This window comes from Cataglyphis hispanica, chromosome 11 (genome assembly GCF_021464435.1).
Source record: "Cataglyphis hispanica isolate Lineage 1 chromosome 11, ULB_Chis1_1.0, whole genome shotgun sequence".
Classification (NCBI taxonomy): Eukaryota; Metazoa; Arthropoda; class Insecta; order Hymenoptera; family Formicidae; genus Cataglyphis; species Cataglyphis hispanica.
The window spans coordinates 5498937-5512903 of NC_065964.1; the positions used below are offsets into that span (position 1 = coordinate 5498937).

At 47.4% G+C, this 13967-nt stretch overlaps 2 protein-coding genes across 2 annotated transcripts in view; both read left to right on the forward strand.

Moving 5' to 3' along the window:
- Positions 1-13967, forward strand: part of LOC126852645 (uncharacterized) — a 70648-nt gene that overhangs the window by 49602 nt on the left and 7079 nt on the right. The window contains 3 exon segments of the mRNA XM_050597639.1: positions 76-245; positions 1386-6494; positions 6880-6939. Coding sequence (XP_050453596.1) covers positions 76-245; positions 1386-6494; positions 6880-6939 — 5339 coding nt within the window.
- On the forward strand, positions 9545-13306 carry LOC126852626 (uncharacterized). Its single transcript, XM_050597589.1, is given in 2 exon segments — positions 9545-11351; positions 11353-13306. Coding segments are annotated over 2 exon segments (2055 nt in total). The 5' UTR covers positions 9545-11250.

The following is a 13967-nucleotide window of genomic DNA, read 5'->3' on the forward strand; positions in this document are numbered from 1 at the left end:
ATCAATTTTGATTTTCACGATATGCTTCCTATAATGCATTCTCACACCCTTTACCGGTGTTTTTCAATTGCAAAGTGCTCTCAAAGAGTCAGGATACGAGAGCGACTCGACGCTCGTCTTTCGCCGAAAGGAGGACATTAATCCGCTCAGTCTTCTGGAACAGAGATTAGCGTACAAGACGGTACAGAGCGGAGGTGACGTACCCCTCCATGGGCTTCGCAAGCCAGCCCCGGAACGTCCGAAGGGTGAGTCGCGAGTTAGCTATGAATTTTTTTTTATTTTTTTTTTTATTTGTCTTGATACGCTCTATTTTTCTGTAATCAAGCACGCGGATCGACATCCGGCCGTGTAAACTAGTTTTTTTTTTTTACTCTGGCATGCCATGTTTTAAATGTTGCTTGCAATATGTGTGTGTTTTATTAATTATTATTATGTTTTTTAACTCACGCATGTGTCTCGAAACTTTGAATAATGTCAAAAATTATTTTTTATCATTACAATTCTTAGAGAAAATTATTATTATAATTGATTTCTTTCTTTATAATCACGCATTTAGTATTATTTATGGAGTATGGTACGCTCGATATTTTCTGAGTCTAGATGCATTGATGAGTATTGAGATGATTTTTTTGTAATGATTTTAAGTCTCGATTTTGCAGCGCTGATTTGTGCTAAAAAGCGCGAAGCATGACGTGTGAGTAATGCGCTGAAACACATAGCTTGGCACATACGAATCTCCTCCAATGTATATCTTTCCGTGGACGGTTGCATCAACGTCGGGTTAATACTAATCTCGATTAATTAGGCTGACGAGGACAGCGGTTGCGAGACAATGAACGTGTGCAAGTTGGCCGGATGGATCGGGCTATTATGGTATCTCGCCGACAAACTTACCGAGGACGAACTCGGCTCTGATATCGATTAATTAATTAATCAACTTGCACATCGACCTCCAGCCTAAAACTTTCCTTCCCCGATCACGTCATAGCGAAAGCTACGATCTAGATGGGGACAGGTAATCGATAATCGGTGTTAGTTAACCGGCGTTGGTGCAATCTCGGCCCCGGGCGTTTCCACCTAAGTTTAAATATGGCACAGCTCTCCTCTCGAGATAGTCTATCGATATTGGTGCGCGAGTCGATTCTCTTTTATAAGCTCTTTTCTTGCAATTTTCTTTTATAAATAAGCGCACCGCCAGCCGCAGTAACACCACGGCGCGAGAGGCCGCGAATCTCGCAATGGCACGCAAGTTTGACGCCACCGGCTTAGCCTTGAGCGAGACAACCTTAGACGACTTGATTTCTTGGTGGCAGGGTATAAAAGGCAAAAATGGCTGAAAGTTCAGTTACACGAGAACGCGAAACGATCCGAAACTTTGTCCACAGACGACTCCGAGATCGAGTATTTCCCGATCTCGCCGACCTTGACGAGGATACGCGTGCATCGGAGAAGCGCCTCGAGTAGCACATCGTTCGTCTTCTCCTCGTTCTCGCAGGCACTTCGACCGGTACCGTTCTCGGCCGCCTCAAGATCGCCGCCGGTCATGAGAGCTTCTCCTCGTGGCTCTCCGTCGCGAGCAATGTCGGTATCGAGACCGCCCTCGCCGCCCCGAAGAAGGTCCTCGCGCCACAGCAGAACTCTAAAGCTGTACTCGGAGAGCGCGCGATTAATCGATAGCTCGCAATCTTCGTCGAAACCTCGGCACGAACAGTGTTTCGCACGCACCGACAGTGTGACGAGTATCAGATCGTTGAGGGAAAAATTCTGCAGCAATCTCGAGCGGCATCGGCGAAACCGTGAGCAGTTTCACAGCGCGATTATCACGCGTACAACCTCCAGCAGCCCAGTCATCACCTCGAAGACCACCAAAGCGTCCGGTTTTCTCTCAAATGCCTTCAACAAGAGAAAGTCGGATCCCTGCCTATCTCAGAGTCAGTTTGAAGGAAGCAAAAAATTAAGCTCGCCGTCAAGCACTACGAAAAGTTACATTTATTCCTTAACATCGCCGAGGACCATACGAGAATCTTCCACGAAGATTGATAAACTCGCAACGGTAAAAGTACCATCGAGATACACTTCTGTGTCCAAAGAACGACAGAGATCTCCGGAAAGGGGCCAAATTAGTACGCGATCAGATCATCCTTTGACAAGTACGAAGAGAGAAAAGCTTCGTTTGACGAAGAAGGAGCAGGAGCAGTCGTGCAGGAGGCTGAGCAAATCACCGGCAGAAATCTCCTTACCAATAGAGGCTAGGAAAGTTTTGCAGAAGCAGAGAGAGAAGGAAGTGAGAGACGTGCAGACTAGAGTACATTCATCAGGCACGGTGATAAAGAGCTCGACGATTCCGTATAGTTCAAATAAACAGAAGCGTTCAGTAGACAAATCTCTTAAGATCGCCGTGGCGGTCTCGCCCAAGGGGCAGGAATTCTTACGAAAGACATCTGAACAATCTGCGCCGGCGAGAAGGACATTGAGTTCCCAGCTGAAATCTCCCATCAAAAGCACGTCGCAGATCGCTAAAAAGATTCTGTCAGAACCGAAAAAGACAAAGATTATTGCGAAGCCGCCGGAGAAACTGCTTGTCAGTAAAGAATCCTTACGCTCGGTGTCTTCATCCTGTTCTGAGGTAAATAGCGAGATAAACAGAAGGAAGCGACCTCGTGAGAAACCACAGACAATCGTCAAGATTTCGGTTAAAAAGCCGGAAATGATACGCATGGGTGTAAACGGCAACAGGAAGAAAATGGAAGCCAGAAAAAAAATGCAAAAGGATAAGAAGAACAGTGATCAAGTGGATGCGAGCACGTCCATGAACGGCTGGAGAGAAATAGCCGAAAAGGAGGATATTAAGTTGCTGAGGAGAGTAGAAAAAATGGTGCCGACTGTCGAGCAGGAGCCTACCAAGGATCAGATCGTTCCTTTAACCGTGGAGGAAATTAAGCGGCATCAGGAGGCGACGCGTACCGATACTTTCTTTCAGAACCTCTTCCTGCGAAACAGCTCCGTGTCGGCCGTGCAATCTCACGCAGCCACGAGAAAATCTCTCGTCGGCGAACGTGCAAAGATGTTTCAGGACATTGCGAGGGAAAGCTTCAAATCGGAGCCGTCTTTGAAATCCTTGAGCGTTTACCTGGCGCACAAGCGACCGGTTTCGAATTCAAAGTTTAAGAATTGGGAGCGCGAGAGCGCCGTCTCGTCCAGGAGTTCCAGCCCGTACGGGGTTTGCTGGCCTGGCCGATCGGTACTGCAGAAGGTCAGCAAGTTTGACAGCTTGCTGGGCATAGACGAACTCAGCTCGTCCACTACATTGCGCAATCGGAGCCCGGAATTGTCGCGGGAACATGTGAAAGAACGGAGTCTGAGCGAACCTCCGCTGAAGACCCTGCCGGAATCCAGAGAATCTTCTCCGCGATCGTCCTCGCCGTCTCCAGCGAGATCTCAAGCTCCTCGACGAATTTGCGTTTCGAAGCAAGACAACGCGAATATTCCGTTAACGATTACTTCGAAGAAAGCGAGAGCCAGAAGCGCCGGCGAGGCGGAGGACGCCAAGCGGAAGATGGACGGTTCGAGCTTGTCATTGACGAAGAGCACCGGCTCTTTGTCATCGGCCGATCGCGAGGACTATCAGCAATACATACTCGAGTTATTACATCACAGACGCAAGTCGAAGCGATACAAGGACTTGCGTGATTTTTACGCGAGCCTCAGTAGAATGGATCAGTTGGAGCGCACATTCTCATCCGGGGATCTACGACCGAGGATGAAGAATGAAGAAATCATCGATTACGATCGTTGGAAGCGAGTTAGATCGAAGGAGAAGGCGGAACAGGAGCTAAAGGAGCTCTACGGGAAGCTAAAAAACGTCCAGCGCGACAAGGACTTTCTTTTCAGCGCGAAGGACGTTGATAAGTTCAGATGGCACGGCGACTGTGGACTTCGTTGTAAGGAACGCTCCGTAGAAGACATTCTGCAGTATTTTAAAAGACTTGAAAGCGAGGGAAACGAGCTGGAATCTTCCAGGCTGGCAGTCATCTCCTCGCAGAAGGACACATACAAACCTCTCTGGCGCGGCAGCTCGGTTGTGAACGTGGCGACCACGATGCAGAAGAAGGCGAACGCTAGTCGGGACGCCGACAGATCTGCCGATTATCATCCATCCCTCCAGAGAAGTCTCGGCGGCAGCAAAAAATTTTGGAGCAGTCTATCCATCGAACAAGTGGCCATCCTAAAAAAACAGCTGAATGAAATCTATGGTAGCGACAATCTTCAGAAATCTACATGTCGATCGAACGGCGAAATCGTCGAAGCACCTCACGAGATTAACGAGGATCAACAGTCTGTTAACGAAAAGCGCGACGCGGCTAAAACCGAAACCTTGACGAGCTACGAAATAATTGTGCCACCTGAAGGTGATTCTAAGGACGATTCAAAAAGCCTTCATGTACGATGCCACTCGATGATCGCGACGAACGAATCACCAATGTTGAAGGGACAGAGTTGCGACGCGACTCGAGTCGAAGGTATCCTGAAGAAGAGCGATTCCATCGGTCGTTTGAAGGGACTCGAGAGATCCGAATCGGAAAAATCAGTTTCGCCGCCGATGACGGAGTTAGAGAAGAAGAGGCTGTCGTTGACTCTCGGCAAGGAAGTACTGGATAAGATGACGCGAAGAAGACTATCCGCACCTCTAGCGCCTCGAGAGACTCGCGGTAGCATTGCCGCTGCCCTGGCGATCGAAAAGATGCCAAAAAAATCGTCCACGAAGAGTACGGCGAGGACAGTTTGCGCGTCCGATACGCCCAGCGTGGCTAGTACTTCTCCAAGGACATGTTATTCCCTCGAAACATCATACGACGATTCGACCAAATCTAAAGACAAGAACGATTTTCTGCTGGTGCTGACGCCTAATAACGAGAGCCCTAGCGATAAGCAACGCGTGGAAACCGTACTCGAAGAGTGGTCGAAGAAACCGCCCTTGTTGGCCATGGTGATACCGTCAGAAAAAGCGAGATCGAACAAAGTGGTCTCGGGCAGCGAAGTGGACAGCATGACGGAGAGCTCAGAGGCCTCGGTGAAGACGGTAGTCCAACGGGACGGCGTGATCGAGGTGGAGGACGTGTCGCGGAAGATCGAGTTCTTTGAGAACGTGGAGAGGAGAGGGGAATGGCAGCGAGAGGCAGCAACGACAATGTTTCGCGACAAGAAGAAGCTGTCGTCATCGCAGAGCGTGGCCGATCTGAAGGAGCTCTTCGGCGAGATCGAATCGGCCAAGTACGGTCCATTCGGCGGCAGGATCGATCGATCGCGATCGACGTCGCCGCGCGAAAAAACGATCGGCGAACGGCGGAAGGCGGATGACAGTCCGACGCTGTCGGAAATGGGCATGCGACGACAACAACAACGGCGATCGTTCCGCTCCTGTTCACGGGAGCGTGAACACGACGGCAGACCGCACAGCGTCAGTCCGTGTCGCGCGACCACGCGATCGAACTCGTCCTGCAGCGTGGACAGCGGTAGCGGCTGGCTGCGCAGTTCGTCGCCGGATCCCGAGAGATATTGGCGTGCCTACCTGAAGCTGGTGCGAAACGGCGCGGTGCGTAGATTGCGAGCGCGCTTCGAGAGCGCCGAGGATCTATCGCGGCGCGTTAAAGTCGCACCCGCGCCCAAGCGCTTTCGCAGCGATCCAGAGCTGGCGCGATGCCTGCTGAAGAGGACAAGCGAGGAAGCGACTCGTGACACTTCGCGGAAATCGCACGAGCGCGACGTCGATGTGGCATGGTTGCGTAGGAGATTCGAGACGACGAGGAGAGGACGGCCGCGAGGACGAAGGGGCGAGTCGCCGCCGATCCCGAGGATGCCGTTACGTCGCGATAATCTCTCGATGCCGCACATCGACGTCATCAGTAAAACCGCCGAGCTAAAGGAGCCGCAAGTTACCAGCACCGTCACCAACCACGTGGCCAGACGGGCGGAAACCAAGGAACTCGAAGCGAGAAGACCAGTCTGTCGAATGCGGAGGAGATTCGAGTCACCGGACATCGCCGGACGGACGTCCATAATGGGCGAGATGTTCACGTCGGCCCCGGATGTTCGCGAGCTTCGCGACATCGCGCCTTACTTGGCGGGTAAATGGGTGGCTCATCGGTATCCCAGTCGTCGCGATAACATGCGCTCTTTATCTTCGCCGGCTGATCTTGAGATCCATCGAGGCTCCTCGAAGACGCGTTTCTCCTCTCCCGGTGGCGATCGGAAGAGACCGGAACGACCGCGCGCCACATCTTCGTCGCCGACTCGACCAAGAGCACCCGCGTCGATTCTCAAATCGTCGCAGACGATTGCCTTCGCCGGACAACCCTTCGACCCCGACAAGCACAGGCCGAGGTTCAGGTACCAGCCACCACCCCCGCCGCCCTCGCCCATTGCCGCGAGGAAACGTAGATCCTGGTGGCCGACCATGCCCGTCTACACGGCGCGACCGACCGTCACCTTCGAAGGTCTGAATCTCGCCAACTGTTTAGAGCATCAGAGCTGGAAATCTTAATCTCTTTAAATCTGAGAAGAAAGAAGATATCGGAAAAAATCTCGTAGAAATTTTATTTTCCATATTTTTAGAAACTATCCCGATATTTCGATTTTGATTAAATAGATTATCGTTTCGAATTTATTAATATCGTACAATTGCATATAAAAATCATCATCGCTCACTTTGCAACACCAATATCGTTTACATTCTAGAGAGGAAGACGCGTCAGCTTTACCGTGATGTTTGCTCGGCGATGTGTATATGTGTGACCATGTTCAAAAACCCGAGATTTTATTTTCGCAGCTGTGTGTTAGCACGGCTAATTATTATTTTAATTTTTTTCCGCTCATTCATAGAATACTCGAATGCACCCCCGCCGCCGCCAAAATCCCAGCACTGCAGGGACGATCGTCAAGGTAATGCCGATTACAAGCTCATCATTATTATGTAATATATTTTTTTTTATATAAGCGTGTGTGTGTATATATATATATATATATTTTTTTTTTTTATGTGCATCTCTCGTATCCGAGTGTTATTCTGTAACGTCTGACACTGGTCCCACTAAATCTATTAATTAACTTCATATTTTTTTAAAGCCCAAAATTAAAATCAAGTAACATCTTTTGAAAATCGCGTCGAAAGAGAGAGGGAGAGAGAGAGAGAGAGATAGAGAAACTAACACATAAACAATAAAAAAAGCTTCATCTCTTTTCAAATTAAAAGAGCTAACTCTCAGGTATGGACTCGAAGCGAAAAATAAATTTCTACTTGCATCGTCGATTAATTCTAGGTCGTTCATTAAAGCTCTCGCGCACGTGACCGACGTGCTTGTTAGACACATGTCACGACGATGAGACACAATGAAGCATGCATTGACTCGGGAAGAGAGAGAGAGAGAGAGAGAGAGAGATTGCGCAACCGGGTTTGCATGAGCGGTCGAGCATGAGCGCAATAATCGACGATGTTCCCATCCGCGATAAATTCATTAATTATTCCCTCGCTCGTCATAAATCGCGCTCCTTTGATCGCGCCGAAAATAATGCGCGCTCTCGCAATGGCGAAATCGCTCGCGGCCGAATCACTCACCCCGTGCAGCCCCGGATTAGAAATTTGATATTAAATTGCATCGTGCGTTCGCCTGCTTTCTTGTCGGATGTGACAACCGTCAATGTATCTCGTTGCATGTGAAAAAAAAGATAGAGAATTTTATTTTATTATTTTGCAGAAAGTTTAAAATTAGATGTTGCTTATAAATACTTTCACGCTTTCTCACGTCTAGAAACGTTTCGATTGCGATGATTTGAAAAATGAAACGAGCATATATTAGTCAATTACGTATTAGAGATACAAGCATGATAGTGCCATCTAAAAATATATTACGTTACGTAAGAGTAAGGAAGGGGAGCAGGTGATCGCGAAATGATGAAATCGCAAAAAAAAAGAGGTGATGGCAACATTTGGCGTCTACAAAGGGAAAATTGTGCATGCAGCTGGTTGTGTTGCGAGACCAATCGATAGTGCACGATCAATTCGCGTAATCGAAGGTCACCGCGGTTGTCGCTATCGCGGATCGTAAATTTTCAGATCGGAAATCGGTTTCGTCGGGATAATCGCGCGTATCGAGATATCGGCGAGAGATAGATCCTAAATCATTTTGTCGGTCCCACCATGTCAAGGGCATCCGACATCGCTGAACAGTGATCGTGTGCATGCTAATTGTCTTGTAACGGAAAAGTAACAGTGAACTGGCTGACGTTCAATTTACACGCTTACAGTAATGTGACCGCACGCAATCGAGGATTCTCATTTAACGTGTTCTCTATTATCTGTTCGTGTGCTATCTGAATGTATAAACAATTCTTTTTTTTTATTCTGAAGTGTTATTTTTAGCTTTTCAACTATACGCCTTTCAGATTTATTTCATTCACAGCAATTATTTATTTACAAGTATTGTTTATGTTATTATTACCATATATCTATTTCAAAACAAAATAAAATCGGTGATTGTTGCTATTTCAATCGAAGAAGGTATACGTACACTTATGCGCCGTTAAAATTGGATAAATAGTCACGGTCATGATTATTTTCGACGATGATCACGCATGACGTTAAAGTAGTCGTCTACGTAGTTGGATTATATCTTGCGGCGAATCCGACCCACACGTACGAATAGTGATTCGCCGTCATTGCATAATATAATTAGCATACCTAATCACACAAAAGCTCGCGTGGGGCCGAGTTTTTGGTGTGAGATTATCCTTGACAATGCAAGCGTAAATCGCGTTCATTCCAAATATTTAGCGCGTACAAAGCCTGCGACCTCGCGAATCGTCGCCTCTTATCTAATCTCTCAATGATTGATATTTTCTTGCTCTTCGACAAGCCCCGTCGAATGATGATGCCTCGATGATGGAATCTCCCCTTCGAGAGAGATTCTCTGCCCCTCTATTTTTTTAAAAATATTTTTCCTTAAAATACATGCGAGTGAAAGGAAATAAATGCAGAGATAATTATTAAATATAAATATTATTAAAATTATTGATGCGCTATGACAAGCGATGAAACGAGAGTAAAATAATAATAATAAAGTCCGCGATATGCGTTTGCATCGCGGAGAAATAACAATGCGGCTTTGTAAGCGACCTTGAACATAATTTTTTATCTTTGCGGATAACGACTTGGAGGAATTAACGTTTACCGCGCGCGAGTTTCCCATAAAAATTACGTAATTAGAGATATAACTTAATATATTTTTTTACGAGGCATAACGAGATATATCTTTATTTTATATACAGGAATAATTTAATATTTTGATATTGATTTCGATTGCGTTTTTTGTAAAGAATTAATTTCAATGGTCGATTTTAATATCCCGAAATATATATCGACGAATTCTGTTTTTAAACAACGTTTGAATTACGCGAGTGCGTCTCGAGCAACAACCCAAGACGTTCCTCGAGATTCGTGCTTGGTGAACCGTTCTCCAAGGAGTAGGGAGCCGCGATAACCGGTGCCGACGTCGCGGCGCCTTCTCAGACGCGTTTTGCGTGCGTCGCGCGACGCAGGTTCTTTCGTTAACAGGTGTCAAAATGAAGTGCGCGCGAGTGTGATAAACGATTCGATTCTGCTTCGAGTCCTGAAGAAGCTCGTCGAGCACGTCGTCGAATTCGCTCTTCGAAGCCCGATAAAAAATCAGTCGCAACCATCTCGCGGAGTTATCAGTGCGTGATAATAATGATAATCGCATCTACTTAATCGATTACGTGAAAGTGAATTCGAGTCGATTGTACGTGTCGCATGCAAGGCTATTTGATATTTTCGTCGACGTGAGTTTGCCTCACGGACTTTGAACGACACGTCCTTATCAAAAATAAAATATCTTAAAATTGGCACGTGATCGCACGTGAGATATCCCATCTCCCAAAATAGTCTATTTAAAATTAAAATCAAATTCAATTGCGATAAATTTTTTTTAGGGCTTTATTAAGAGCAATCTAAAAATTTGTAGAAAATAATTAAACGCAGAATGGAATAAAAAAAAAGTAACTTGCGGTGTGAAACTTTCGTTCTCCTTGAGATAAAAAGAAAACGGTACCATCTTTCTCGCGAATACGTTGATCTACATTTCGCTGGAAACTCGGTGCTCATTTAAATAGAATAGTCATGAGAGTGCAAGTAGCACCTTTCTCAGGGAAAGATTTCGTCGGTATAACAAACACGCTTTGTTAAGACACTTCGGAGAAATGGAAGGGGAGGGGGGGGGGATCCTTAATAAGGAGAATCTTCTATTTCTTTCTGTTCCGATGACCTGTAAATATTTTTGTTCCTATAACACGCGCTACGATTTTCCCTAAATAATACTTTCCTTGTGATAATTTTCCGCTTAGTATCGCGATAGCGTGAAAGTTCCGCGAAAAGGCCACGTTAATTACGCACTTATTCCATTCCCGTTAATTACGCATTACGAGATCCTTAATTAATGAGTTATTACGTCGAATAACTCTACGTTTCTGCGAAATATCATACAATGGACTGTTATTAAAAATTCTTCTTGAATCTTATTTACTTAAAAAAAATAAATTGAATAGGCAAAATTATAGATCTAGACGACTTTGTACATTAATATTACATGCGGCATTTCGCGAATACGTGTTGGCACAGCAGGCGAGAAACGTGACACGGAATGACACCGATCGTTTCGACCTTGATAGTCGACGTTGCACCTCGCGCTTATGCACATCCGTTTATAAGTAACCGTTACTACGACGCCGGCACTTAATGTTCAAACCGACATAGAAGAAGTCGAACGTGACGTTTAAATAAACGATGGCGAGTCATCGGCCGATGGCAATAATAAATCGTGTTTCTGTTTGCGCGCGCGCTTTCCCGAAGCCACAAGCATGTTGCTCAACGACGTATCACGCTTTCCATTCTCCTGCTCGCGTGTTATCGCGCAATTAATTCCGCGAGGATGATAATCGGAAAATCGAATTTTGAGTAACATCCCGACGCGGCGATGCGCTCATCGATTTTATCTCCCTCAGGAAACTCAGCATTGATAAACAGCTCGACTCGTAATCTCTGATAACGAAGTACAGAGCTGATTAAGAGACACCTGGGAAAGGAAAGTGTTCGCGACGTTAAACGGTAAACGTTGTCGTGCAAGTTGGAGGCGCTGCAATTTTTCGCGGACCATTTCATATTTCGCGCATCATGCTTACGCGATGAATGAGATGGGAAGCAGGACGATGTTGCCGCGCGTCGCGGATCTGGAGCGGAGTGTTCAGTGGACCAGCCTGGCGAACGACATCGACGACCTGGAGAAGACGTCGGGCCGACGACAGGCCGGTGATCCGTACGATCGAGAGACATACCTATCAACGAGGTTCTATGCCGGAAATCCAACGGGCGTGTACAGTCCGTTGCGACGATGATCGCAACGTCCGGTCCGATCTTTCGCAAAAAGATGCGGACAACTATCCGGAGAACTGCCGGTGGAGTTGGAAGCCGAGAACGGACTTTGAGCGGGAATACTTCTACAAGGATTACAAGGACTATTATTTGGGTGCGCGCTTCGAACCCGCCGTCTATGAGATCCCCGCGGATCAAAGTTATCTGCAAGAAGAGGCGCGATGTTCCTATGGAAGTCCCGCAGCGCGTTCCTCCTCGTCGGCGCGTCGTCCCGTGGGACTCGAGAAGGAGCATTTCAGCGACAGTAGGGATCGGTTGCACGAGATTTTCGAACACAATCGCTATCTCCGGCGACAGTTCTTCGCCGACACGACGGGAAACGCACGACGAGACGGGTTGCATTCCAGGACCCTCGGCAGGAGCAATCAGACGTCCAGGCGCTGCACCGGGTTCGGCAGCACCGAGACGCTCACCAGCCAGAGCAATCAATCGTCCATGAGTAGTATAAACGACCGAAAGTCTCGGGCGACGCGTACTCCAGAGGAGGAGGAAGAGGAGGACGCATTGGTCGAGATTGCCAGGAGGAACAACGTCGTCCCGCGTAGGAAATTTAATATCAATTCGTCTCGAGTGGATGGCGAAAGAGACGGCAAGGTGCTCGTCAACATTCTACCTGGAAACGAGATAAGACACGTCGATGTGAGAAACGTACCGGCTGTTAATGTTGAAGAAGCGAATAACGAAGGGAACGAGGGCTCGCCGATTGTCGAGGTGACTCAAAACGAGATTGATCTCAGAGCGTGGCGCCGAAACAGGCACCTGCCTGAGTATATCTTTGGTGGAGACACAAAGATCGATTCTCGACGGGACGAAATCTCGCCAAGCCGTTACAACGAAAATCATCCTCGCTCGGCGCGAGGCAAGGCGGAGCGAAACTGGAATCGGCTCTCGCAAAACGAGATCTGTCCTTGGAAGATTTCTGAGGGCGAACGATTGGAGTGCGTTCCGGCGAATGTCGGGTCGAGAAACGACGGATGGACACGCCGGGATCTCTGCAAATCCCTGCCGAATCTAACGATCCAGAAGCAGAATCTCGACGCTCCACTCTACGTCGCGCGAGCGGTCAATGTTCCTGAGGAACGATCCTCGTCGGACGATTACGCGCTTGATTCTCATATCGCAAGATCGGGTCACGGGTCAAGCCAATGCCGAGAGCAACGATCGGGACAACGCGAGGGTCCGACACGCCCGATCGGCCGCGGACAATCGATATCTGAGGCGACGACTGTCTCGCTCGAGCGTTTGACCCCACGAAGCAAAATGAAGACGAGGGTGCCACCTCCTCCCCCGTTAGACCTCAGCATGGTGAACGAACAGTGCGAACGCATGGAGGCGGACGAGAGGAGATATCTGAACGATTACAGCGTCGACGTGTCTATTCTTCGCAGCCACGAGGATCTCGCGAAAGATCTGCTGATCGTCGCTGAAAACGAACGGTGGGGTCGCGTCAAGAGCGTCGTCGGTAACGATATGAGGATTGACGACAAAGGTGCGCCTCGATATGATCGATCTTGCGAAAGAAACGACGGAAGGCGAACATCATTCCCGCGCAAATCTTGCGGGGATCTCTCGTTGGCCGATGATCTCCGGTCATCGCAGCTCATCAAAGATTGCAAGAACTTCACGAACGATCCGCGGATGACGGTAGATCCTGCCAGGATGCACAGACATCCGATTGACCCTGATGCCTCCCGCCGTGACCGCCGAGCCAACCCTTTGTTCGATGAGACGAGTCCGATTGGCGGACTTCACGCCGCCGGAAGCACGCTTCGCTCTACGGTCTACGGACCGATTCCGTACAGTCAGTAAACATGCACACAATTTTCCTGAAATAATGCTCTTCCTGCCGCGCGGCTCTGTTAGGATCGTTTTGCTATAGCCGTTGTTGGCGATGATTGAAGAGGCGAGGGAGATAGATGGAGGGAAGCGTAAAGTAGGATTCGTATTCCGGAACCGGTGCTTCTTTCCGCGTTTTGTTAATTAGACAACGCGATATAATTGAATCACGAATCAGGTCAATAACGTTAAAAAAAAAAAAACATCTTTACAATATTGAGTAAGTGATACTGCATAAAAAAAATGATATTGAAGAAAAAGTTTTTAATTAAAAATTTTAAAAATAATTAATATTGTACACGCACTCCAATTTACTACAATAAGCGAGAGAAAATAATCTCCCACGATCTACGAGTGTCAACAATAAAAATGGAATTAAATTATACGAAGAGAGAATCGGAGAAAAATGAATCGTAAGATAAATAAATAAAAAAAAAAAAAGGTCTAACACGTAGGAGAAAGAAGGGAGAATCGATCGCGTGAGAATCTCGCTGAATGAAAGCGGTGAAAGGTGCCAACGGGAGGTTCTACGTGAGATTAAAATTCGGTTTCTTATTTCGGTAATTATGACCGAGCGAGTCGTTACACGCTTATAAATTAAATTACGCTAGCGATATGAAACCGTTGGGCGAAT